Source organism: Bubalus kerabau, chromosome 15, assembly GCF_029407905.1.
Source record: "Bubalus kerabau isolate K-KA32 ecotype Philippines breed swamp buffalo chromosome 15, PCC_UOA_SB_1v2, whole genome shotgun sequence".
Lineage (NCBI taxonomy): Eukaryota > Metazoa > Chordata > Mammalia > Artiodactyla > Bovidae > Bubalus > Bubalus kerabau.
The window spans coordinates 46,743,725-46,771,620 of NC_073638.1; the positions used below are offsets into that span (position 1 = coordinate 46,743,725).

At 51.4% G+C, this 27,896-nt stretch overlaps 1 protein-coding gene across 1 annotated transcript; it reads left to right on the plus strand.

Annotated features, from left to right (window-relative positions):
* Positions 1-1,642: 1,642 nt before the first annotated feature.
* On the plus strand, positions 1,643-27,572 carry TRIM3 (tripartite motif containing 3). The gene is made up of 12 exons (XM_055548820.1): positions 1,643-1,809; positions 10,221-10,386; positions 17,491-17,722; positions 17,950-18,101; positions 18,299-18,479; positions 18,762-19,494; positions 19,618-19,721; positions 24,883-25,050; positions 25,235-25,403; positions 25,655-25,725; positions 26,730-26,870; positions 26,994-27,572. The coding sequence occupies exons 2-12, from the start codon at positions 10,256-10,258 to the stop codon at positions 27,144-27,146; spliced, it is 2,235 nt and encodes a 744-aa protein (XP_055404795.1). The 5' UTR covers positions 1,643-1,809; positions 10,221-10,255; the 3' UTR covers positions 27,147-27,572.
* The last annotated feature ends 324 nt before the right edge of the window (positions 27,573-27,896 follow it).

Sequence of the window (27,896 nt, forward strand, 5' to 3'; positions counted from 1 at the left end):
AAAGCCGAGAACTGAGGGTAACTAAATGATGACCAGGTAAAGAGTAAGGGGAAGAGCATCTTAGGCAAAGACGCCAGTGTATGTGAAGGCCCTGAGTAGGAATTGGGAGGAATTAGCTTGGCAGAAGTGAAGGGGGAATGGCTAGAGGATGACTACAGAGGCAAGGTAGCAGATCATGCTGAGCGTTTTCAGGCTGCTTAAGGACTTTTGCCCTTTGTAAAGAGAGCTGTTGAAGCCTTAACAGAAATTTGATGGCATGAAGGACATTTAGGGTTGAGGAAAGAAGTCTGTGAGGCTTAAAATAGTGTTCAACAGACCCAAGTCACCTCATATTGGGTAGTCTCCTAGCTCTGGCCCCAAATTACAGAGCAATTATGAACCCTGAGGCTCATTCAGACACCAGAGCACCTGTGCCAGAACTGAGGCAGGTGAAAGTCAAGGCACTTCCCAGGGTCCCTGCTGCACCCAGATGTTGAGCCCAAACCTGAACCTTGTGTGTTGCAAGAAAGCTCCCTAACAGCATTTTCATTTAGTGAGGGTCCAGGTACCATTGCCCTATATCCCTTAGCCAAGGAATGCTCCAGAATTCAGCATTGTCCTCTACCTCAAAAGCTGCAGTTATCTGACAAATTTGATTATTGAGAGGTGGCCCCCCAGCTTATGGGTCACTGGGATACTTCAACATGAAACGTTCTGAGGCTCCAAGTGACTGGAGCCAGGACCTACAAGCAGAACTCAAACCCTGTTTCCAGCCCTTTCTACCTGAGTGAACAGGGTTACTGTCTGGGGAGCCGAGGACCTTCAGTTCTTTCCGTTGCAAAACACGGCTAATGAAAGAAGCTACCTATTAAGATGATGAGTATTAAAGAAGATCATATATTTAAGGTGATGCGTTATGTGTCTGGCACATAATAAGCAGTCCCTGCTAACAGTTACACTTTTTATTATTTTCCACCGGGACTGGTTTTCCACAATGTGATGATTCTGAGAATCGCTCTGGTCTTGGATGGTGGAAGGTAGTCGCTAGATGGTCTGAACCATAATTTCCTCGCGAGGGGGCTCCTGAGGGAGAGCCAGGGACCTTGAGCCAAATCAAGCCCCATCTTTCTCGGCCGTCAGCCCCTTCTCCCAGAGCTCTGGGTACTGCTCTTCCACTTTGGGGCTCTTCCGTCGCCGAGAGATCCGAGCCGAGGCACAGGCGATCCCTGTCTCCCCCGCTCAGCAGAGACCACACTAGCATAGTCCGTAGGAGCCCCCCAAGACAGCCTGGAAGGGCATCTCCAGGAGGCAGCCCTTACCCGCTCCCAGAGTCCGAAAACCCTGCTGCCCAGACGCCTTTTCGTAATGAAGCGTCCGCCCAGTCCCTGAGACCGACTACGCTGCCCTTTCCTGGAACCGTCGGGAGTCAGAGACAGCTGGCGGGGATCGAGGATCCGGGATCTGGCTCAAGGATTGCCCAGCCCGACCGCAGAGGCACCTCCTGCAGGAGCCTCAGGGGAGTCGGGGGATCTGAGCGGGTGGGGGTAGGGGCGGGCGGGGCCTCCGCGGCGGCGGGCGGGGCGTGGGTGGGTCTTCGGTCTCCCAGCCGACCCCTCCCCCGGCTGGTCCGCAGCCCCGCCCCGGCCCCTCCCTCCGGCCTGTGCGGCGGGTCCGGCGGTGGCGCCGGCGCGGGGACAGGCGGAGGCGCGGGACGTGGGGCGGCGCCGCGGGCACGGCCGGGCGGACGGGCGCTGGCAGCAGGGGCAGCGCCGCGGGCCCCTCGGAGTGGCCGCAGTCCTGGTCTTGGCCCTCCCATCCTGCCTGGCCGCGGTGAGTGCGACGGGAGGCCCCCAGGGGTGCGTTTGTGTTCCTGTCTGCCCGGGTCCGGGTCTGGGTCGGAGCGGCGATGTGTCTGTCCGAGTGGCTGTGGGTGGGGGCATAGATGCTTTTCAAAAGATGTGCCTGTCTCTGTCCACGTGAGGCGTGTCCCTGTCCGTGAGAGCCGTGGGGGGATTCTTCGGGCTGTGGCTGCTCACGTGAGGTCCATGTTTGAGGGGGGAGGCGCGGGTGGATGGGTGATGGTTCCTTGGAAGAGCGCAGGGTTTGGGAGCTTGTGTATGTTGGCGGAGGGTGTCGAACGGTGCGGCCGAGGATGATGGGGGGTGGGGGCGCGGGTGGGGTTGCTGAGTGGGACTTTGGAATCTAGTGGCCCAGCTTGTCTGAGGGTTCCTTTCTCCCTGGTGCAGACACTTCCACCCCTTGCTACCCTCTCTGTCCTCAGGCACCTAGAGGCCCATCGGCGGGTATAGAGGACACCTTTCCTCCTCTAGTCCTGGCCTCAGTACGGGCAGCCTCATCCGGAGGCTGTTTCTTGTTGGAAAGGACTCTTCTGTTTCCCATGCAGCCAGAGCCCCGCCTGGAGGACCCCAGGCTCCTCCCTGGTTCTGGCCTCCTCCCTTCTGGACTTGGCTTCAGATCATGGGCTGCAATCCTGCAGGGACAGATGGTTGCAGGTTGGAGGGGCAGGCTGCACCCCAGGGAGGTCAGTCCGCTAAAGGCAGGTCCTGGGCTTGTTCCTGTGCGAGGGTCTCTGATGTGGAAAGCATAAACGAGGACTGGCTCCTAGAGGAAGATGAGATCTGGGAGGTTGGAGCAGGTGCAGAGGTCTTTTTCACAGGTCTCTCCCTGCCTGTTTGTCCAGCTCATCAGTGCCCATTCATCCCCTAAGCAGGGCTGTGATTTGCTGCAGAATTGGAATCAGCTGCAGGCCTGACAGGTGCCCTGCCTCCCTTGGCTTGCATGCCTCCAGTGACAGAGCACTTACTACCTTCTGCTATGGGGAAGCTTCTTTATGTTGAGTGGAGGTCTTTTTCCTTGGAACTTTGTTCCCTTGTCTTGTTATTGCCTTTGATTTTGTCTCTGTGTCTGGTGAGAGGGAACTGCAGTGATTTAAACATGGCTCTCTTGTCACCAACATATACTGAGCACCTCTGTGTGCCAGGTGCTGCCTCAGCCACTCAGGGCACAATAGCATTCTTGCTGAGAGAAGAGCCTGAGCAAAGGCCCATAGTTTGTATAGTATTTGTGTTTAGAAAAACAGAGCAAAATCATTTTGCTAGGCTAGGGTAGAGGGTGTTCAGAAGGAGTGTCATTGGTGCCCTCAACTCAGTAAGAGAGGTGGACAACTACAACCACTATCTAACACACCTGGCCTTGCTGTGAAAACCAGAAATCAAATACTCAAGGTTGTACAAGGTTGAATTTGATCATGGACACATATTACAATCTGTAGAGACCTTTGGCTGGACAGAGAACCTTGGGAATCTCAGATCTGGGGAAGAGAAAGATATGCCACCCACACACACACAATTTGCAAGTAAGGGGATGGAGTAGGAACTTGTCCAGAGTCTTACCTTGCATTAGTGAGGTTAGTGAGAGTCAGGACTAGCCCCTGAATCTCCTGACCTTTAACCAAGACACATTTTAGGAACAGAAGCAAGGATATAGTCATAGCCTATATCTGAAAATTGGACGAGAAGGAATTGAGAAGACTCCCAGGATTCTGGCTGACGGAGCTAGATGGACGGTGGTGGCTTTTATTGAGATGAGAGGTGCAGCAAGATGAATAGGTTGGGGGAACGTGAAGTCAGTTTCAGACTAGTCTCTAGCATCATCCCTGTACAGATGTCCTAGGTGCAGCTAGATATATAGGTCTGGGTTCATGAAAGTTTTCTGCATAGGAGATAAGACTTTGGGAGTCGTTAGCAAATGGATGGTAACTGAAACCATGGGAGATGGTGAGATCTCCCAGAGTATGAAAGTGAAGGGAGAAAAGGCCCTAGAACAAAGCCCTGAGGAACTAGACAGATAAGGAATGGACAGTGAAGGAGCAGCCAGAGAGGCAAGTAGAGAACTGACATCAAGTGGGTCGTGATAACATCAAGTACAGTCACTGCCTTTTTGAGTCTTGCTCTCTTGCCCAATTGGTCCATGTTTCTTAATCTTTCATGCTTCTGTTCCTTGACTCACTGTTTTCCCAATGTACTTATCCTATTTGTCCCTCAAGATCCAGTTCATATATCCCTTCTTCTGAAAGTTTTCTTTATTCTCCTCCCCTACCTTCAGAGTTAGATACTTCCTCCTCTTTGCTGCCACTGTAGTTTGAATATGTTAATATCATGACACTTATCACATTGTAGGTTATATATTTACAAGTCTGATTCCCACCCTAGTCTGAGAACTTGTAAAGGACAGGGAGTGTGTCTGTTTCAGCATTGTGTCTCCAGTAACTGTTTTAAGGGCCTTGTCCAGAGTGCCCAGGAAATTTGATTGCTTGATAGGTTGATCAGCTGATTGAATGGTTCATTCACCTACTCTCAGTCTAGCACTAGGGGGCGAGGAGAGTGACTGCAAATTTCATCACTTTCCTCCCTTGCCAATCTTACTGCAAGGGTTCCTTGGCTTTGAGGACTTTACCTCCTCCAAGGTTTCAACTGTTCCAGGGAAACCCCAGAGACAGTAACCTGCAGCATTTGTCATTTTGCTGAGGCTTCAAATGATCGAGTACACTTGGAGGCTAGTGAACAGGAGAAAGTCATTTTCAGAAGTGAGTGAACCTAACTGGCCTCTTGCAGCCACTGTTTAACAATGCCTTGGTCACCCACCTTTACTCACAGCTGTGTAAGTAATGTTATACTGGGACTCCTGTGAGGTTGTAGGGGGAAGTCCTGGAGGAAATTAGATGCTGCTTGAGAATTTGGAGAAACTGAAAAGCCTTGAAAAACATCCTTTGCAGATGTCAGAGATCTAGTGGAATCAGCACTGGCTGTCTTCATTTGCTCACAATCAACTTACTCTTCAGCCCCCTGGATCTGGCTTCCTTTCCTCCAGCCCTTAGAAACCACACTCCCTGGGGTTAATACCAGCTCTTCTAGAGCTTTAGATCATGGGAACTCTTTGCAGCATTTCACAGTGAAGACTGTTCTCTTATCCATGAAGCTGTCTTCTCCCTTTGCTTTCAGGATATCTTTCCTGATTCTCCTGCCTCTTTGGCTACATCTCCTCAGCTTGTTGGCAGGCTTTGCTTCCTTAAATGTTGAAGTTCCTTGGGGCACAGTCACAGGCTCTCCTTTCTCATCTTATACCCTCTCTGGATGATGTCATCCACTTCGATGGCTTCAGGCACCATGTCTACACCAAGGACTCCAAATTCATTATCTCCAGGCCAGGCCTCTTTCCTAGGCTCCAGCTTATCTTTCCAATTGCCAGCTGGATCTCTCCACTCGAAAGTCCTGTAGGCACCTCAGATTCCTTTTACTAAACACTGAGCCTGTCACCCTCCCATTCAAACTGCTTGTCTTTCAGAGTTTCCAAGCTAGAAAACTATGAATCATCTCTAATTCTTTCTTCTCCCTCTGCTCTTCATATCTAATAACTGGTCACCAAGTTCTGGGATTTCTTGCTATGAAATCCACTTCTGTCACCTCCCCTTTGCTACTCCACTAATCAAGGTCACTCTCATCTCTCCTCTAGAATATCATGGCAGTCTCTTAACTTTCTACTTGTGACACCCTTCATCTTTTTTCCACACTGCAGTCAAAAATTTACTCTCCTCTCTCCCTCACCCTGTACTTAAACTCTCTCCACCTCCCCACCCTGCCCCTAAAAGGTTTCCTTTGCTCTTTGGATAAAGGCTTAACCCCCTACCAGTATAGAGTCAAGTCTAAATTCCTTAATAAGACCAACAAAACATTGTGATCTAACTGCTGCTTACCACTCCATCTCATTTCTTAGCCCTCCCCGTCACAGTGTTTGATTCAGTCTCCTGTTGCAAAAGACATGCTCTGTGTAACTCTTACCCATCCTGGAGCTCTTTAATGGCCTTTTCTTCTGGAGAATTCCCTTGACCTCCAACCTTTAGTACCCTCTTCCCCTGCCCAGAATCTAGGTTAGGTGACTCTTAGCAATCTGTCCTTCCCCATCATAGCCCTCACCATATTGCACTGCAGTAATCTATTTATTGGGTTTCCCTGGAGGTTCAGACAGTAAAGAATCCACCTGCAATGCTGGAGACCTGGGTTTGATCCCTGGGTTGGGAAGATCCCCTGGAGAAAGGAACGGCTACCTACTCTTATTTATTAGATTGTGGAATCCATGAAGGCTAAGCTGTGACTATTTATCTTTGTATCCCCAGACCTAGCAGAGGTGCTGAATGAATGCTGAAAGAGGAAACCTTTAGAACCTCAGTTAAAAGATCGGAAGGATAAGGGATGCAGAGATGGCAGTAGGCAGCCTGAGGAAGCAGGGTGAAATCTCAGCTCTGAGTTCAAGATCTTCTGAGTGTCTGCTGTGATAAACAGTTCATTTAAACCATGGCCTATAGGACCTTGGGGGCAGTGAGATGGGAGTGTTGGGAGCAGAAGCCCAGGAGAGGAAGGGAGCCTAGTGATTTAGGCGAGGGCGGGGGATGAGGGGGTTGGGGAGTGGGTATGACCTAAGCGGCTGCGTGCCCAGCACGTCTGGGTGGGGAACTGAAGCAGGAAGGGGAAGGGAGGGAGGAGCTGTCAGTGCCTGGATGGAGCCCAATCCCCGCCCCTGTGTGACAGGCTGGGAGAGCCCCTTGGGCTTGGAGAGAGGCGGAGCCTGACTTCCAGCTGCCCGAGAAGGGCCGGGTGGACCACTCCTACTCTTCCTCCCAGCCCTGCCCTTTGCCAAACAGAAGCATCAGCTTGGCCCTGGCCTCCTGTTCCTTCCGCCAACCCTCAATCTGTCCTCTTCCTGCTGGGTTGTTGTCTTTGTGTTAAATCTCCAGATTCAGAACCCATCATTTCTGGAGAAGGAACCTCAGAATCCCAGTGCCCACATCAGGGAGGATGCTCACAGGGATGCCTTCCACCCTGCCCATGCCCACCCTCACATACACATGAGACACATGCAGCCGAGCCTCTCTCCTGCCCCTCCACAAACCTGAAGAGGGCTCTGGACTGGCCCCATTGCATTCATTCATTCGTCTTTAGAGAGGCCCATGCTACATTGAGCTGGGCACAGAAAGGGATGGCCTGCCCCTCGTCACTGCCTGTTTTGAAGTAGTCTGATTATCTTTCTGCCTCCTTTCATGGCCATGTTTCTCTCTTAAATGGTTTGCATCCACTGTGTTAATTTCTTCATCTCCAGTCATCCTTCCATCACTCTGACTTGGCTTCTGCCCCTTCCATTCCACCACATCCAAATCTGTTGGATACCCTCAGTCTTTATCTTCTTTCACTGCTCCTCCTTTCTTGAGTCAATCTCTTTCCTGGATTTCCTTGATCCCATACACTCTGGCAACCCACTCCAGTACTCTTGCCTGGAAAATCCCATGGACAGAGGAGCCTGGTGGGCTGCCGTCTATGGGGTCTCACTGAGTCAGTCATGACTGAAGTGACTTAGTAGCAGCAGCAGCATACACTCTTGGTCTTCCTCCCATCCCTCTGGGTTCTCCTTCACTCTTCACTCTCTGTCTCTAAATGGTCCCATCCATTATCATTGCTGTGCATGCATGCATGCTCAGTCACTTCAGTTGTGTCTGACTCTTTGTGACCCTATGGACTGTAGCCCGCCAGGCTCCTCTCTCCATGGGATTCTCCAGGAAAGAATACTGGAGTGGGTTGCCATACCCTTCTCCAGGGGATCTTCCCAACCCAGGGATCAAACCCGAGTGTCTGGCATCTCCTGTGTTGCAGGCAGATTCTGTACCCACTGAGCCACCTAGGAAGCCCCACCATTGCCTTAAGTATCCTTAATATGCCAGTGCTTCCAAGTCCAAAACCAGTCCAGACCTCTCTCTTGAGCTCCTATTTTCTATTCCTTACTTGACAACTCTACCTGGGTTATCACATCTCAGACATAACGTGGCTAAAATAGAATGGCCCAAATCAGTTCCTCAGCTTCACTGTCTCTGGGCACAGTCCACCATCTGCTCAGGGGAGAAACCTGTGAGTCCTTATTGCCTTATTCCTTTCCCCTCCACATCTGGTCAATCATGTTATCCTTTTGACTCAACTTTATGGTTATTTCTCAGCTCAGTCCACCTTTTTGCTTATAGGCTGGTGGCTCAGATGGTAAAAAGTCTGCCTGCAAACTGGGAGACCTGGGTTTGATCCCTGGGTCAGGAAGATCCCCTAGAGAAGGAAATGGCAACCCACTCCAGTATTCTTGCCTGGAAAATCCTATGGATAGAGGAGCCTGGAGAGCTACAGTTCATGGGGTCACAAAGAGTCAGACACGATTGAGCAACTAACACACTGCTAATACCCAACGTCAGCCTACCTAAAGAACTGGGGTAGCCTCCCAAGGGGTCTTCCTGCTTCCACCTGGCTCTTCTTCAATCCTTGTGGCCACCAGAATAGCTTTTTATTTTTATTTTTTTTTACAAATTGGATCATTTCCCTCCAATTTGGGATAAAACCCAGATTATTAACATCAAGGTCCTTTGTCATCTCATTCCCAGAGTTTCCTCCAGTCTTTTATTCCTTTGTTCTAACCATGTGGTCCTTTCGGGTTCTCAATGACCTTTTTGCCTAAGAGCTTTCCTTCATGTTGTTCCTTCAGCCTGGAATAAATTCCCTCCCTCAGTCCCTAATGCCTCTACCCTCATCCCTGCCATTTACCTTCTAGCCCCTCAAAACTCTGCTTAAAAATCACCTGCTTGGAAAGGCCTTCCTCAGTCACCCAACTGAAACCTCATAACTTTCTCATAGCTTTCTGTGTAGCACTCCCTTCCCCAAATTTGTAATTATATATATATATATATATATATATATATATATATATATATTCATTTATTTACTTTTTAAATATCTGTCACCACCTCCCCACCACAAGGACAGTGACCATATCTGTTCTATTTATCACTCTATCCCCAGTGCCTGTACAAAGTAGGCACTTAATAGTTATTGAATTACTGAATTTCTTCAATAAATACAAACCAATCCTTACGTCAGGCTCTGTGCTAAGTGCTAGGATTAAAAATGAATAAAATATAATACCTGTCTTCAAGAACTCTGTATAGAGTGGAAGAAACCAAGGAACAACAAGAAAATTACAGTGTAGTGTATAAGGGCCAGGATGGAGGAAATACAGGGTGCAGAATGACGCAAAGGTGGAGCACCTCATCCAGACCTCAGGAAATCAGGGAAGGCCTTCTGGAGGAAGTGACATTTACGCGCAGACGTGAAAGATAAGCGAGAAATTAGTCAGACGAGGTAGGGGTTAGAAGAGGATCTCAGGCAGAGGGAACAGAATGTGTGACTGCCCAGAAGCAAAAGAGAACAAGGAGTTTTCCAGGAACTGAAAAGAAACCAGTGTGACTGCTCACAGAATCATGAGATGTGAGGTTGTAGAGGGAGGTATGGGCCAGACAAAGCTAAGCCTTGTTGGCCAATTTAAGGAGTTTGGACTTTGTCCTCTGGACAATGGAGAACCATTGAAAGAATTTAAACAGGGAGTTAGTGACTAGATGGAATCTGTGTTTAGAAGCTTCATTCTGGCTGCAAGGGGGATTGGTGACAAGCAGGCAAGGAGACAAGGACACCAGTTAGGTGGTTGCTGTATTGTTGGAGAGAACTGGTAACAGCATGAATTGAGGGTGGTATCTGTGCATTTGGAGTAAAGGGGATAAGATATTGGGGAGGCAGAATCCATGAGACCTGGATACTGATTGGATGTGGAGAAGAATGCGACCCTGGGCAGTGGTGCTGGGAGGTGGGTCAGAGAACTGCTAGAGGGGCTGTAGGTGGCCAGAGGAGAGACACTCTATCAGAAAAGCCTCCTGGGGGAGGGTTTAGGGGAGGCAAAGGAGATAAAGGGCGGGTGTGTCAGTGAAAGTGCACATCCCTGTACTGTGCACTTGACTGTACTTGACAGACACAAGTGTGAATCCTCAAAACAACCGTTTCAGGTAGGGATTAGTATTCCCATAACCGCAAATTATGGACACTGAAGCACAAAGAGGATATATGAATTGTCCAAGGTCACACAGCTGGAAAGACGCTGAGCTGGGTTTGAAGTCCAGTCTAACCTGATGCCTGTGCTTTTGACCAGAGCAGCAGGCTCAGAGGGTCCCCGGTCCACCTACTTCACCTTGCTCCATTCCTGGCAGGGAAGAAATGGGGCTAGTGCTTTTCAGGGACTGTGGGTGGTGGGGATCATGTGGAGGAAGGGAGTGCTGGCTTCCCTGGTGCTGACCATCTCTCTGGGTACAGGCTGGTGTGAGTGGCAGGAGCCACCTGTGGGCACCATGGCGAAAAGGGAGGACAGCCCTGGCCCGGAGGTCCAGCCGATGGACAAGCAGTTCCTGGTGTGCAGCATCTGCCTGGATCGGTACCGGTGCCCCAAGGTCCTGCCTTGTCTGCACACCTTCTGTGAAAGGTGAGGGGGTGTGTACTGGGGAGGGATGAGAACCTTGCAGGCCCTCTGGAGAAGGGAGTGGCATGTGTAAACCTGTAAGAGGTAAAGGAGATGTGTGCACACGTGGAGGGGAGCAGATGAACCCCGACCTACAGGAGATGAAGGTTTGGGCCTGCGAGAGGACCAGTGGTTTCCTAACACTGGGCGGCGCCTCCTGCCTAGAACAGGGCCTTCTGTGCCCCTGCCCAAACTCTGAGGCAGCCATCGACATCACCAGAGAAATCAAACAGAACTGAGGCTCTCAACCAGCTCTGGCACCAGAAATTTCTGACCAGTGGGAGGATGTTCAAAGCTAGGTCTATCCTCCCTGCCCATCCTCATTGTCATCCTGAGGTACTGAGTGGAAGGCAACCCCTCCCAGCCTCTGGGCTTCTATCTATTATTCATTCACTCAACAAATATTTATTTATCGAGCAACTACTATGAACCAGACCTGTCCCAGGTGCTGGGCAAGCAGTGATAAGCAAAAACAGATATGATCCTTGCTGTTAAAGGGCTGACAGTATAGTGAAGGAGGAAGATAGTAATCAAATCATCATACAGCCAGACTACTGATAAATGTAATATTGCAGATAAATGTATATTGATACAGATAAATGTAATATTGCACCCTGAATGAGTGCTGCAAATAAAGTGCTAAGATGGGATCTGTTAGAAGTTAGAGAATCAGAGAAGGCTTCCCTGAGGTCTGATCCAGAGGCTGGATGGGAGTTAACTGAGTGAAGGGAGTGGTCAGAGCCTTCCAGGCAGAAGGCAGAACACCGGGAGGCCATGTGGCATGAGTAACTGCATTGGGTGAGAGGCTCTAGAGGAAGCCCGGCGAGGCTGGAGCATAGCGAGTACAGTTGCGAGTGGCCTGGGACAGAGCTGGAGCTCAGACAGAGAGGGGCTTTGTTGACCTCTTGGGAAATTTTGTTCTTAGCCTGAGAGCCACGTGAAGCCTTTGAAGGGTTTCATGGATGATCACATCTGTATTTTGACAGTATTGTCTCTCTTTTATCCCTTATTGTCCTGTGGTGAGTTACCAGATCCCTGGGTCTTGTCACCATTGCCTCCACCCCGCCCTCCCAGCCCCTTCACTGAGCCCAGCTCTGCCCCAGGGATGCTCTTCCCTTCCAGCCCTGCTCTTTCAGGTTCCAGCTCTACTGCTGTCTCTCCTCTTCATCAGCTGGAAGCAGTCTCAGCCTTCCTGTCTATTCTTACATCAACCTGGCTGACTTTACTACCTACATATGCCCCTTAGTTCTTGACTGTTTCTCCGGGGATGCCCTCCATACCACTTCAGTCAGACACCCTCCCAAAGACACCCTGAATCTTGCCATCACCCAAAATAATGCCACTTCTTCTGTGGCCACAAGCTCCAGCATCCCACTCTTGGCTCCCATCACTCCACTTTCAGTACACCAGCTATGACTGGATGTAGATATCTAATGCCCTTGACCACTCCCTCTTCTCCCAGTTACCCGCTCCTTCCTGGACTCCCTGTCTTTCCTACCCATTCTGAATCCTATGCAGACCATACACCTTTGTCCTCTTCCAAACCCATGTGGCAGAAGCCCAATCCTGGATCTGAGCTGTAATTAGATGTCTCCACACCTTCTCCTACACCCAGATCACTGAGCACTCCTGGAAAAAAATCAGTGCCTGAGAAATTATAACAATAGCTACCATGTATTGATTGCTCACTATTTGCCAGGAACTGGCTAAGTGATTTACATGTATTGATTTACTTAATCCTTCCAACAGATACTTTATTATCCCCATTTTTAGAGAAGAGGAAACTAGGGTTCAGAGTCAGTAAGTAATTAAGAAATATTTCCAGGTCTCTGCAGAAGTTAAATAGTCAAGGTCTGAATCCAGATTTGACTGCAGAGTCTTCTCTCCCAACTACCACTCATTCACTTATCCCTTGGTCCCTGCTCTCAAAGACTTATGCTCTAGTGAGAAGCGATGGACAGTAGGCGAGCAAATAATCAAACAGGAGAGTCACAGTTTGGACTGTTTTCCAGGAAATAAATAGGGAGCAGGTGAGGGTGGTTGGGCCAGGGGCTAGTCTACAGAGAGTCATCAGGGAAGGCTTCTCCAAGGAAGTGACGTTTGATCCAAGACCTGAGGATGAGAAGGAAACAGGCATGTGCAGATTGTTCCAGGGTATCATCTTTGCACTGTTTCATGCAAAAGCCTTAAGGAAGGAGTAATTGGGGCATGTTCAGAGACTGGAGGAGAAGCCATTGTGCATGAGTAAGGAGGAAAGTGGGGTGAAGTGAGGTAGGAAAGAGTCAGAACAGTTCATGGGGGAGCTTGGCAGTTTTAGGAAAGTGTTTGAAGTTTGTTCTAAATGCAATGGGAAACCCTGGAGGATTTTCTTTAGCAGGGAAATAATGTGACATAAATTGGGTTTTTCAAAGCTCATTCTGGCTGCTGTGGAAGAGTGGGTTCTACAGAAGCAAGAGTGGAAACAGGAAACCGTTAGGAAGCGCTCGTAAGCCAAGCAAGAGCAACACAGAGGATGGGGTTCTTGATGAGTTCAAAGGTATTCTGCAGGGTAAACCCCAGATTCAGCGAGCTTGAAAGAGAGCTACAGGGGAAACTAAATGATATGGTTGAAATGCAGACTTCAGAGTTGATGAGACATAGGTGGTGCTGGGAACATGGGAGTAGATGGCTGAGGTTAAGTAGAGGAAAAAATCCTAGGGGTAAGGGGGTAAAAAGGCTTAGGAACTAAGAAATCTTTTTTTTTTTTTTCTTTTCTCACGTCATGCACAAATGTGTGATCTTAGTTCTCTGACCAGGGATTGAACTGATGCTCCCTACACTGGGAATGCAAAGTCATAACCGGTGGACCACCAGGGACATCCCTGGAACTAAGAAATCTTGATGGTGGGTGGGTTACTCTGTGGATGTCAGAGTCATTGAGAATAAGGGCAGGAGTGTGTGTTAGGGTGGGAGGGGAGTAATAGAAGAAGAGAGTGAGCCAGGAGGAAGACTTCAGCCAATGGGGAAGCAACCATTAAGTCAGCAGAGACAACAGCAGGGTCGGGTGTTGTAGACAGAAGGCCTGAGCTTCCAAGGAGCTGAAGAAGGAGAATTTAGCAGTGTTCCAGTTGGGGGTGGGGAGGACTCAACCCCACCTTCTGGCCCCGAGGAATGTGGAGTATGAGATCAAAACCACCCGAAGGGGAAACTAGGTCACCGATAAGTTAATATTTGTGAAGCACTTAGAACTGTGCCTGGCACATGGTGTTTGTTAAATAAATAAGATAATTAATTCAGATCAAGAGGTGTAGACAACATTAAGAGGGGAGATTGAGGATATGGGAAACTTTGCACCAGTCAGATCTTCCCTCCACAAATTGGTGGTCTCCAAACACGGTGGCTCTAGTGGTAAAGAGACTGCCTGCCGATGTAGGAGACTTAAGAGACGCAGGTTCAATCCCTGGGTCGGGAAGATGCCCTGGAGGAGGGTACTGCAACTCACTCCAGTATTCTTGCCTGGAGAAGTCTATGGACAGAGGAGCCTGGCGTGCTATGGTCCATAGAGTCTCAAGCAGTCGGTCACGACGGAAGCGACTTAGCACGCATACAAACACAGCGCCATCAGTCTGTTTCTAGCAAGACCCCTCTCCTCCTCCCTTCAGTGCTGAATCCTAGCCTCCTTGTCCTCTTGGACCCGCCTTCACCCACTCATTTGCTTTCAGCCGCTAACCTTGCCTGAAGCAAGTTGCTGCTGCTGCTGCTAAGTCGCTTCCGTCGTGTCCGACTCTATGCGACCCCAGAGACGGCAGCCCACCAGGCTCCCCCGTCCCTGGGATTCTCCAGGCAAGAACACTGGAGTGGGTTGCCATTTCCTTCTCCAAAGCATGAAAGTGAAAAGTGAAAGTGAAGTCGCTCAGTCGCGTCCGACTCTCAGGGACCCCATGGACTGTAGCCTACCAGGCTCCTCTGTCCATAGGATTTTCCAGGTGAGAGTCCTGGAGTGGGGTGCCATTGCCTTCTCCCTGAAGCAGGCTAGGCATCCTAATTTTGGCCCATGGTGCTCAAGTACAGCCACCTCCATTTCCCCCTCCCTCCATCCATCCGCTCCTCCTCTTCAAGCCAACCTGAGCCACTCTCCCATCCCCAGACCTTGTCCCATGTCTTCTAGTCTCTTGCCTCCCTCCTCTGCTGGCTCATCAATTTATAAACATGCTCAAGCCTTCCATTACAGATAAGAACTCTGCTTTGTCCCTCTGTCCTTCCCAGCTGCCATCCAACCCCTCAATCTCCTTTTTACTCAAACTTCCAACCTCCCATTCACTCTTCAGTTGGCAACATTTTCCCATCCTTGCCTTCCCTGACTCAGCTGCTTTTGACACTGACTACTCATTCCCTGCTTCTGGAATTGCTCCACTCGGCTGCCCTGACACCATCGCTCCTTCTGTCTCTCTGCCCGTTCCTCTTTGCTCTCCTCATTCAGTATTTGCTGGGTCCTGCTCTTGGCACTGTAATCCCCTTCTTGGTGATCACATCCTCTCCCATGGCTACAGGAGCCGTCTGAATGTTGGTGGCCTCCCTCCCTCTCTAACCTGCCTTCTCCCCAGCTGTCTACTGATCCCCTCTCCTTGGATGTCCCAGTGTTACAGTAAACTCAGCCAGGCCAAGGCTGAACCTCCCTGTAAACTAGTCCTCTTTCTGTGTTTCTCATCATGGTGAATGGCACCACCATCCACTTAGTCATCGAAGCTAGGATCCTGGGAGTCAACCCAGGCTCATCGTTCACTCCCCGTATCTAATCAGACAACACCTCCCACTGGCTGCACTTCTTAAACACTTGTCAAATTTGTTCCATTTTGGTCTACATTGTTATTGTTCTGTTGCTAGGTCATGTCTGACTCTTTCCGACCCCATGGACTGCAGCATACCAGGCTTTCTGTCCTTTACCATCTCCCAGAGCTTGCTCAAACTCATGTCCATTGAGTCGATGATGCCATCCAACCATCTCATCCTCTGTTGTCCTTTGGGCTACATTGCTATGCTAAGTCACTTCAGTCGTGTCCGACTCTGTGTGACCCCATAGACGGCAGCCCACCAGGCTCCCCCATGGATTCTCCAGGCAAGAACACTGGAGTGGGTTGCCATTTCCTTCTCCAATGCATGAAAGTGAAAAGTGAAAGTGAAGTTGCTCAGTCGTGTCCGACTCTTAGTGACCCCATGGATTGCAGCCTAACAGGCTCCTCCGTCCATGGGCTTTTCCAAGCAAGAGTACTGGAGTGGGGTGCCATTGCCTTCTCTGTGGTCTACATTGCTAGTGCCTAGATCCAGGTCTTCCTCACCTCTTGCCTAGACTATTACAAGAATATCTTGCATAAGCACATGCATTACCTTGGATCTGCCTCTCGTGTTTCACTAGCTTTGTTATCTTGGAGCACTTAACCTTTCTGAGTCTGTTAACAAGCATCAAGTATACAGTGCGTGGCACATTGCGCCTAATAAATGGTAGCTGGGTGCTCAGGAGGAAGATGCTACCACCCCTTGGTTGCTGTCTCATCATATTCACAGTCACCTTCCACACAGAGAGTGAAGAGGAGCTTGATAAAGTGTAAACCTGGCTCTACCATGCTCCTGCAACGCCCTCCTGCTGTTGGGATAACTTCTAAGCTCCTTGGTGTGGCCCAGGAGCCCTCCATGAGCTGGCCCCTGCCTCTCTCTCCAGACTTCCCTTACCATTCCTTGCCTTGGAGTCCTTTCTAGCCACCTCGAACTGCTTATAATGTCCTAGTCATACTGTGTGGCTTCTGGTCACCTTCTGTATCTGGACCCCCCTTCCTCCTCTCCCTGCTTTCTCTGGTCAGACGAACAATTATTTGTCCCTGAAGATTTTGCTTATGTCACCTCCTCTTCTGGCCTTCCTGGCTACCCTCTCCACCCACCCTAGGCCAGATGCCCCTTATGTGATTTTCCTTATTACTACATCTTCTGTGTTCCGTATATTTATTTATTTGTTTTGACTGTGCTGGGTCTTTGGCACATGGGCTTCTCCAGTTGTGGCGTGCAGGCTTTAGAGCATGCAGGCTCAGTAGCTGTAGTGCCCGTGTTTAGTTGCAGTATATGGGGTCTTAGTTCCCTTACTAGGGATTGAACCCTGGCTCCCTACAGTGAGGGGCATTAACCACTGGACCACTAGGGATTAACCACTGGACCACCAGGGATGTCCTTGTGTTCCTTATATTAATGATCAGTAATACTAATACCCGTACATGAATTTGAGCAAACTCTGGGAGATAATGGAGGACAGAGAAGCCTGGTGTGCTACCGTCAATGGGGACACAAAGAGTCGGGCACGACTTAGTGACTGAACAAAAACAAATACTAATAGTCTACAATATATAGCACTGTGTATGAGTCAGGCATTGTCAGCACTTTACATTTAATCCTCCATACTTTGTGAAGCCTGTACTGTCTCCATCTTACAAAGGAGGGGTCCTTAGTACATAAAAAGTTAAGTAACTTGTCAGGGGTCACATAGCGTAATAGGTGACGGACCTGGGAATTGAACCCAGGCAGCCTAACTTCAGGACTCATGCTTTTAATCATCACACTGTTTACTTCTACAAACTCTAATTTTGTTACTTTTTTCCTCTATAAACTGGAAGTATTTTAGAGGTAGGCACTGTGGTTTATCTTTGTATTCCCAGAGCTTGGCACAAATTTGGCAAGAGTAGGCAGTCAATAAATGTTTAATGAATTAATGGCAGGGGGATGGGGACAGGCAGTCGCACATTTTCTGTGAGAAGGGTTTGTAAACACCTGTGAAAGGTGAACCTGTGTTTGTGCACACTGTGAGGAATGCGGATATGTCTGCTCTTCTGAGAGACGTCAGGGGTGTGTTCCCACTCAGTTGTGAGAGAGGAGGCTTCTTACCCCTGCTGGCAGGACAGGATGCGTGTGCCAGCCAGAGTGGTTTCCAAATGAATGTAACAGCACGCCTGAGAGGAAAGGGACTGGCACCCATAGCGGGTGGGAGGAGGGGCGTGCTGACACCACCTCACCCCTCCATTCCTCTGACGCCCCCTCCTCCCTGGTCAGATGCCTCCAGAACTACATCCCTGCCCAGAGCCTGACACTGTCCTGTCCGGTGTGCCGGCAGACGTCCATCCTTCCTGAGCAGGGCGTCTCCGCACTGCAGAACAACTTCTTCATCAGCAGCCTCATGGAGGCCATGCAGCAGGCACCTGATGGGGCCCACGACCCCGAGGACCCCCACCCCCTCAGCGCAGTGGCTGGCCGCCCCCTCTCCTGCCCCAACCATGAAGGCAAGGTGGGCCCAAGCAGGCCCAGTGAGGCCAGGACTTGGGGTGGAGGGGCAGGAGAGGTCGGGGGAGGGGGCTGAGAGGCTGTGGGTGAGAGGGTATTTCTCTGGGTAAGGTGGTCCAGGTAAGGGGATGCACCTGGAAGGTGAGAGGCAAGGAGGGTAGGTGGGGGAGGGGAGGGGACAAAGAAGTCTGGTGTCTAGTGGATCCCTGACTGGAGTTCTTATGCCGCCAGACGATGGAGTTTTACTGTGAGGCCTGTGAGACGGCCATGTGCGGGGAGTGCCGAGCTGGCGAGCACCGGGAGCATGGCACGGTGCTGCTGCGCGACGTGGTGGAGCAGCACAAGGCGGCCCTGCAGCGCCAGCTCGAGGCGGTGCGCGGCCGGTAGGCGCCTGGCGGAAGCGGGCTGGTGGGGTGGTGCTTTCACAGAGGCAGAAGAGAGACCCTGGGGAGGGTGGAGATATAGGGAGGTGGCAGGGAGGGGAATTCACCCAGCGCAGTGGTAGGGTCCCCAGGGAGAAGGAATGGCTTGGCGCGGGCACCCTCAAGCAGCCCCTGTGTGAGATGTTTCCGCACCCCAGACTGCCGCAGCTGTCCGCAGCTATCGCCTTAGTCGGGGGCATCAGCCAGCAACTGCAGGAGCGCAAGGCAGAGGCCCTGGCCCAGATCAGCTCAGCCTTCGAGGACCTGGAGCAAGCGTTGCAGCAGCGCAAGCAGGCTCTGGTCAGCGACCTGGAGGCCATCTGTGGGGCCAAGCAGAAGGTGCGTCTGCTCACCCGTTCCCACCGCTGTCCATCCTGAGACGGCCTGCTGCCTTCCCCGCTTTTCCACACCTGTGCACACCTTCCCCTGGCCTCTGCTTTCCACCTCCTCACGTGGTCAGTAGGTGCTGCAGGCATCTGTGTCCTTTGTCCATACTCACCCTCTTGTATTTCTTTCATGCCATAGTACAAGTTCATCAGGAATCACAAGAAACACCCCCTCCCTAGCCTTCCCCCCAACACACCAGTCTGCTCACCCAGACCTCCCGGAACCCCTCCTCAGGTGTTGCAGACCCAGCTAGACACACTGCGTCAGGGTCAGGAACACATCGGCAGTAGCTGCAGCTTCGCAGAGCAGGCACTGCGCCTGGGCTCGGCCCCGGAGGTGCTGCTGGTGCGCAAGCACATGCGAGAGCGGCTGGCGGCTTTGGCGTCACAGGCCTTTCCGGAGCGGCCCCATGAGAACGCACAGCTGGAACTAGTCCTCGAGGTCGACGGGCTGCGGAGATCGGTGCTCAATCTGGGCGCACTGCTCACTACCAGTGCCACTGCACACGAGACAGTAGCCACGGGCGAGGGCTTGCGCCAGGCGCTGGTGGGCCAGCCCGCCTCGCTCACCGTCACTACCAAAGACAAGGATGGGCGGCTGGTGCGCACAGGCAGCGCTGAGCTGCGTGCGGAGATCACGGGCCCGGATGGCACGCGCCTGCCGGTTCCCGTGGTGGACCACAAGAATGGCACGTACGAGCTGGTGTACACGGCGCGTACGGAAGGCGAGCTGCTCCTCTCGGTGCTGCTCTACGGACAGCCGGTGCGCGGTAGCCCCTTCCGCGTGCGTGCCCTGCGCCCTGGGGACCTGCCACCTTCCCCGGACGACGTCAAGCGCCGCGTCAAGTCTCCTGGCGGCCCGGGCAGCCACGTGCGCCAGAAGGCTGTGCGAAGGCCCAGCTCCATGTACAGCACGGGCGGCAAACGGAAGGACAACCCCATCGAGGATGAGCTAGTCTTCCGAGTTGGTACAGCGGGGACGAGGGCTGAGCCAGAAGGGGCGGGGCGGGCGGGATGTGTGGGGCCAGAGGCTCAAAATGACCTCTGTGAAATTTTGTCTGTTTCCGTTCCATCTGTTCTGTTCCCCACAGGGAGTCGTGGAAGGGAGAAGGGTGAATTCACCAATTTACAGGGTGTGTCCGCAGCCAGCAGCGGCCGCATAGTGGTAGCAGACAGCAACAACCAATGTATCCAGGTATCTCCCCTAATAGAGGTTCTCAGGCTATAGCCTACTCAGAAACAGAGTATCTCTGGAAGGAAAGGTGAAACCCTGCAGAGTACCTTTCGTTAAAGAACAATGAATCATGGCACCACCCCTCACCCAGCCACTTGCCACCCCAACCTCACTGGCCACAACAGTAACCAGCAACTTCACAGTTAGGCACCAAGGTTTACTGAGCTAGCAGCCTCTACCTCCCAGGCTGTGGTCAGGCCAGACCGGCTCCTGGACCCCGAAGATCTGGCTCATTCTTTCTTTCCCTCTGCCTCCACCTGAGGCTCCACTGGCTGGCTTACATCTGCCCTTTTCACCACCGTGTGGTCAGGGTGCAGGCTCCGCCCTCCCCTACTATCTTCCAATGTGCCTGTGTGTCATCTGTGCTAGTCTCTGCAAATGTCCAGTTGACTAGACGGTCAAACAACGGTAACTTGTGAAAGCAGTGCCTTCCAGTGGCTAGAATGTAATGCATTTCATAGGTGGTCCTCCTAGTGCCTCGCGCACCTGAGTGGAGCATCCACCACTCAAGAGGACGTGGTCTCTGCTGCACTCTGGGTTCCAGAAAGCTAGAAAATGTGGTTTTCTCTCTGCGTTCCTTGTAGTGAGCCTAGGAGTGGGCAGAGCCTATGACAATCACCAGGGTGCTAGACGCAGCAGCGCAGTTCAAAGCTCAAGGTCTGAAACCAGACACCTGGTCTTGAATCCTAGTTCTGCCACTTACTGACAAGTCATGTGACCCCTCTGTGCTTTGGTTAACTCATGTGTAAAATTAGTAAAAGAGTACCTCAGAGGGCTGCCTGATATAATGTACTGTGCTTGACACTGAGTCAACCTTCTAACGTTAGCTGTTGTTGACAATATCATTGTCCAGGTGGGGGCTGTAAACAAAAGCCAGGAGGTGGGAAGGTGCTGGAGAAGGCTGTTCAGGGAGCTGGAGAAAGGGGCTGTAGGGAGACTATATTAGGAGTGAAATATCTGAGGTCACGCTGTAAATGATTTGGGAGCAGAAGCTATGGGATTTTGATTTTGATAACTGCACAGGATTGCTTCTACCTACTATAAACTTTCAGTTCTAGAAAACATTTTGTCAAACAGCAAAACTTGTCCTTGAGCCTTACTTCACACCTGTACATTTAAACTTCTTCCCGACCCTGTGCCTGAGTACCCCTGTCACAGATACAGCTCTCGCAAAGGTCTGTCACCTTAGGCTCAGCTCCACCTGGCCTTTGCTTTCCTCCCAGCAGACTGAAGGAGCCAGGGGCTCTTGCATGTATTCCCCAGCCTGTCTAGCCTGCCTTTATTCCCACCCTGTTGCTAAGCGCAGAGGAAAGGAGAGGCTCATGTCAGCACAGGGAGACATTTGGGTCCATCCTGCATAGCATGGAGTGGAGCAAGGTGGATGGGTAGGGCTGGTGATGAGACCTGCTGTCGTACCCTCCACCCTCCAACTCGGTTCCTCCTCTGTATGCCAAGGGTGCTTTTTGGCACAAAAGTTGAGGTTGGGGAAACTTCTCCTGGGGTGGACACACATGTCACTTTGTCTCCCCAACAAGGGACTGTGCTTGTCCGTTGTTTCCAGGTGGGGACTTACGAGGGAGGGCCTAGTGCAGCCCCCTCCTCGCTCCCAATACTTCCTTCCCCTGCAGCAATCTTCCTGGCCCCTGCCCCCACCCACACAGACACCTCATAGCTGCTAGGAGCCTGGCTTTCAGTTCTAAAGCTGGGTTTCTGCTGCTTTCACTCTGGGGTCCTCGGGTCTGGTATGGGCCAGGCTTCCAGAAGGGCTGTGACTCCCTCCTTGGTCCATGAGGATTGGAGTCCTCATGAACTTTTCCTCCTTTGGAGCTGGCTATGGTGACGGCCAAGACAAATCTCCTTGTGTTGAATCCGCATCAGCTGACAGGAGAGAAAAAACATTTTGTGATTTTTGAATGAAGGGTTTGATTTGGCTATATTACATCCTTGTGTAATTAATTGTCTGAGTCCAGAAATTTTATCAGCTCTTTTGTGAAAGCATCCTCATTTCTTTCAGGCAGAATGTTAATCACATTGTCCTCTGAGCTCCCTCAGCCTTTTGCCATGGCCCTTTTCATTCTTTACTAGAATCACTGGTTTGCTTGTTTTATTTTATTTAGTCTCTCGCCCAAGTAGACTCAGGTCCTAAAGTTGCCTACTGTTACTGTGGCAAGAGAGGATGTTAAGGGTCAAATTAGGGCACTGGTGGATTCTGGACATAAGTAAGCAAATATGACAGGTTTTGATGAGCCATCAGATATCAAAGGAGAGGGAAGGATCAAGAATTGCAGCGCTTGGTGCCCTGGGTAGGTAGTGTTGCCTTTTAGGAACGGGCCTGGGAATAAGTTGATGAATTCACACGTTCATGTGTGGCGAGTTTGAGATGACTGTGCAGTGCCTGAGGAGAGGTGTCCTCCCAGTTCTGGTCTGGGAGTGAGCTGATGGATCCATCCGTTTGTTGAATGTCTGCTGTGCGCCAGTTGCTACGCCAGCGCTGCAAGGCAGCCGCAAACAAAACAGACACAGTCCATGCCCCACCTAGGGCTTACATCCTGAGATGGGAACAAGGCTACTTAGCAGTTACTTAGGTACAGAAGTGACAGTTCTTATGAAAAGAGCTAAAAAGTGTGTATTATGGAGACCTAGGGACAGGGAGGCCTGGCGTGCTGCGATTCATGGGGTCGCAGAGAGTCGGACACGACTGAGCGACTGATCTGATCTGAACTTTATATGTATATGTTGATTCAGGTAGTAGAATTGATCATTAAAAGCTTCTCTGAAGAAGTGACCTGGGAATTCTGAGAACTGGAAGATGAATTGGAGTTGGCCAGTTGTAAGGGGTGGGATAGGATAGGATGAGAAGAGTAAGACCCCCGTAAAGCCTCAGTGTTGAGATAGAAACGAAGCTGCTTCGAGTGAAGGACGCAGATGTGTTGCTTCACTGCTGATCTGGTTGCACCTTTTCGTCTCTCTCAGCCCGTAGTGCCTATCTTCTTGTGGTGGCAAGTGCTGTCCAAGCACAGGACCAGGGCAGAACCCAGAGGCTGTTCTGGTCAGACAGGGATGGCATGATGGAAGGTCCATCTCAGGAAGAAGTGATGTCCATAGGTGGGACCAACTCAAGCATCCCTGCAGGCCTGAAAAATGGGAATGTCACAGGCATGGGGACCTCAGTCCACTAAAGAGGGAAGAAGTCTGGATCAAGAACAAGACCAAGGCCTGTAACTTGAGTTCTGCAAGGCTGCTGTTGGCTTTGATTTACCTTGTGTCCCTAGAGTTATAACAAAGACTTAGGCAGAGAGAGAGATGTTTTGGCTGTGAGGAATAAGCAGGAAGGCTTAGCTATAGATAAGAGCATTAAAGTAGTGTTTTAAGGATGGGGAGACCTGACCATGTTGCTAAGGTGGGGGAGGTAGAAGCAGGGGTGAGAGGTTGAAAGGTTTATTCTGTCCAGATTACTTTATCAGCCTCATAACCTGGAGGGTCCCTTCCCCTGACCCTCACCTAACCCTTTCTTGTCTGCTACCAAGTCCTGGTGAGTCTTCCTCCTTATGTCTCTTGAGTCCATCTACTTCCCTCCAGCAAGTGCCCTGGTCCAAGCCAGCATTAGTTCTCCCTTGGATCACTGCAGCACCTGACTAGTCAGCAGTTTCCAGTCTCGACTTCTCCCTGCAGCCAGAGTGCTCTTTTTACTCCTTTTCAAAAAAAATTTGGCCATACCATGTGGTGTGCAAGATCTTCGTTCTCCAATCAGGGATCAAACTCTCATCCGCTGCAGTGGAAGCGCAGCACCTTAACCCCTGGAGTGTCAGGGAAATCCCTAGTGTGCTGTTTCTTAAAAAGCTCCCATGGGCTTTTTCCAGCACCACTAAGCAATTCTTTAATTCTCAGTGGACACTGACCAGCGATCCTATGAATTTGACTCAATTCTGATACTACCTGAAGATGGCATCACACCCCACAGGTTAAAGGCTCAGCCCCATAAGATGGCCCTCTTCAGAGGCTAATCGACAGTTCAGGTTGTCACCTATACTCTGACCCACCAGCTGTAAGTTGGAAGTTCCTACATCCCACTCCTTGGGCTCAAATAATTAGCTACAGCAGCTCACAGAATTCAGAGAAACATTTAATTATGTTTATCATATCCTTTATTAGTATAAAGGGTATTATAAAAGATACAGGTGAACAGCCAGAAAAGAGGTACATAGGGTGAGGTCTCCTAGTGTAGGAGCTTTGGTCCCTTTGGAACTGGGGAACACACCTTCCTGGCACCAACCCAGAAGCTCATCGAATCTTGTTGTTCAAGAGGATTCATAGAGCTTAATGTGTGCTCCCCACCCCTTCTCCTTCTCGGAGGTCGGTGGGCAGAGCTGAAAGTTCTGACCCTTTAATCAGATGGTCTTTCTGGTGACCAGCCTCATCCTGAAGCTATCCAAGGGTCCCACTCTAAGTCCCTCGTTAGCATAAACCCACAAGGGACTCCTTGTGAATGACAAAAGACACTGCTACGGATCAGGAAATTTTTTCAGGGTTTGAAGAGCTCTGTGCCAGGCACTGGGGACAAAGACCAAATATATTTCATATTATAGCACAGAGTCAGATCTTATCTTGTCATTCTCCTGCCCAGAGCTTTTCAGTGACTCCTCATCGTATCCAGAATAAAGCCTTCTTCTGTTGTTTACGGAAATGCCCATTGCAGTCCACCCACACTGGACGAGTAGTGCCCATGCTGGACTCAAGTAGTGTACATATTGAACTCTGTGCCTTTTGCATATTGTCGACTCTTTAAAACACCTTCCTCCTCTCTGTTTACTCGCCAGCTCTGGCTCATCTCTTGGCGTCCTTATGAGGCTGTTAACTCAGACTTCCCCTGCTCTTGGAGCCTTTGCTGACCACCCCTCACCCCTTTCACATCCTCACGATTCCAGCCATGCCTCTGCTGCATGTCCCCTAAGATCTGCCATGTCTGATTCTGCCCTGTGCCCCCAGCAGGGTGTCAGGAAGTGCTGGTTGAGTGATGAATGAAGGGGGGGGGGGGTCTCCTCCCTCAGGATCCTGCTCCCCTCCCTCTGTGCCCACAGTCTCTCCCCTCCTGCCCTCTCCCTCCCTCGGTCCTCTGCTCCAGGTTTTCTCCAATGAAGGCCAGTTCAAGTTCCGCTTCGGGGTCCGAGGGCGCTCGCCTGGGCAGCTGCAGCGCCCCACGGGTGTGGCCGTGGACACCAATGGAGACATTATCGTGGCAGACTATGACAACCGTTGGGTCAGCATCTTCTCCCCTGAGGGCAAGTTCAAGGTGAGAGGCCTGCTGTCACTCTACCCTGCAGCCTTGGTGGCCAGCGGCGGTGACCGTTCTAGTGCCTCTTGGTGGTCAGGGCCTGGACTGCCCGATCCATCCTCAGCCTAAGATTCTGTTTTGGCACCAGGCTGGGACTGCTCACCCCACCAGGCAGCCCCTAACGGGTAACCCCTTCCTGCAGACCAAGATAGGAGCTGGCCGCCTCATGGGTCCCAAGGGAGTGGCTGTAGACCGGAACGGACATATCATTGTAGTCGACAACAAGTCCTGCTGCGTCTTCACCTTCCAGCCCAATGGCAAGCTGGTGGGCCGTTTTGGGGGCCGCGGGGCCACTGACCGCCACTTTGCAGGTATTGGAGGAGGATTTAGAGACCTAGTTCCTGAAACCCCAGCCCCAGAGAACTCCCTTACATGCCCCAGTTCTAAAGACCCCTTTGCCTATATTTGGCCCTAGGGGACCCCGTCCCTACACTGTACCCTAGCACCATCATCCCAGAGACCCCACCATCTCCTCACAGCCCAGCTTTGTTATCACAGAGGTTCTTCCCTGCTCCGCTCAGTCTCCCGGCTTACTGCCAGAGAGCCCACTTTTTATTTTCAGGGCCCCATTTTGTGGCTGTGAACAACAAGAATGAGATTGTAGTGACGGATTTCCATAACCATTCAGTGAAGGTCAGTGCCCTCCCTCCCTCCATGGCCACTGTCCCAGCATCCTTCCCTCCTCCACAAGACCCTGCTCTCCCTCACCTCCCTGCTTTCTCCCCCGAGATCATTCCTTTGCTCAATAAACATTTGTGACGTGGCTGCATTGTCCCAGGAACTGTGCTCGAAGCTGGGAATAATCACTATGTTAAAGCAAATATGTTCCCTGTCTTCTTGATTTTGGTCTAGTGGGGTTGAGAAAAAGGTGCCAGGATATTGTAATATGATGTGGCAGATGCTGTGTTGCAGGAGTGCAGGGAAACTTGTGAGGGTGTAGCAGGAGCCCTTGATTTAGGTGAGGCCGAGAATGACCTGAAGCACAACTGGGAATTAACCAGAAGACAGGGGGACAGGAGAAGCCAAGCAGGCGGAAACTCTTCCCATGTAATTCAGGTAGTTCAGATGAGGTTTGAAGAGCGGGGAGTAGAGCCAGGTGAGAAACGAGGCTTGCTCACTCCCTGAAGGGGCTTGCTCTCTTCCTAAGAGTTATGGGGAGTCACTGAAGGATTGCAGGCAGGAACGTGATGCAATCTTATGTGTCTTAGAGCGCTCTGGCTGGGGTGAGAGTAGAGGCAGAAAGATTAGTCTTTTGCAGTAATCCAGCTGGGCACCATTGCAGTAGCGGTGTATGCACAAGGTACAGATTTGACACAGACTCAGCGGCTTATGGTAGTTCACGAGAGGTCAAGCAGAGGAGAAGGTGGGGTTGAGAGTGACTTGTGGCCACCAGGGTGTTGCCAGTCACTGGGAAGTAGAATGAACTGCCTTCCTGGGGAAGATGAGCTGCCCAAGGGACATCAGCAGGGGTGTCCAGTAGGCAGTGGGATGCATGGACGTGAAGCCCAGGGAGAAGAAACCGGTTTACAGCTGCAGATGTGGGGGTCCTCCGCCCTGGGGCTTCACCCCATCCTCCTCCAAGGCCCTGCCTTCTGCCCGAGGCCGGGTCCCCAGCCCCCAGACCTTTTCTCTGCCAGGTGTACAGTGCCGATGGGGAGTTCCTCTTCAAGTTTGGCTCCCATGGTGAGGGCAATGGGCAGTTCAACGCTCCCACGGGGGTAGCCGTGGACTCCAATGGGAATATCATCGTGGCCGACTGGGGCAACAGCCGCATCCAGGTGAGGAAGGCCCAGGGGTGGCATGAGGCTGAGGTTTCCCGCTGGGCCCCGTGCACCCGCCTCCCCAAATGCCGCTCATCTGCCTGATCTCACCTCTCCCTCTGATCTCCACTCCCTCCCCAGGTATTCGACAGCTCTGGCTCCTTCCTGTCCTATATCAACACATCTGCAGAGCCACTCTATGGCCCCCAGGGCCTGGCACTGACCTCGGATGGCCATGTGGTGGTGGCCGACGCTGGCAACCACTGCTTTAAGGCCTATCGCTACCTCCAGTAGCTGCACAGGGGGCCTGCCTGGCTCATGGAGGGACGGACATAGGGGTGATTGGACAAGATGGTCTGGCCGGGAGGTGGTCCAGACCTGGCAGCACTGAATGTGGGCTGCGGGCGTGGGTGTGCCCGGTGCCCTCCCTCTCCCCACTCCCAACCCCCCACGGTTGCACTTTATTTATTCGGTTCTTGCTTTGGTGACTGGGTGGGCCTGGACCATGGTCCCAAGGATATGTGCAGAGCTTCACCCTCCCCTCCCCACCTTACACACCTCCCCGTCTCCTCAGTCTGCTCCCCACCCCCCAGCCTGGGGCCAGAACAGCCTCTTACTCCAGGGCGAAAGTCCCTCTGGTTGTCTCCCTACCACCCTATACACACTGACAGAGGCAGCAATACCCCACCCCCCATATTAAATAAATGTGTTCACCACGATGGTTTTGTTGCTTTCTTGTGGGATGGGGCTTGGAAGGGGAGATGAGGGTACAACCAGCTCTTGATGAAAAGAGGGGCAAGCAGCTGGGTTAGGGGACCCAGAGTCCAAATGTGCCCTTATGTTTTGAAGCTTCAGGAGAAGAGAGCAGAGAGGCAGAGCCCCTAGAACTCAGCCACCTCTAAATGCCTGTCCCTAGGCCCACGTCTCCTGCAGAAATAGGAAGGTCTTTGGTTCTCTGCTCTAGGGCTGAGAAAGGACCCTTACCCAAACACAACCAGCAGCTGTGGGGAGAACAGTTGTAAGGATGACAGCAATCCTTGAGGC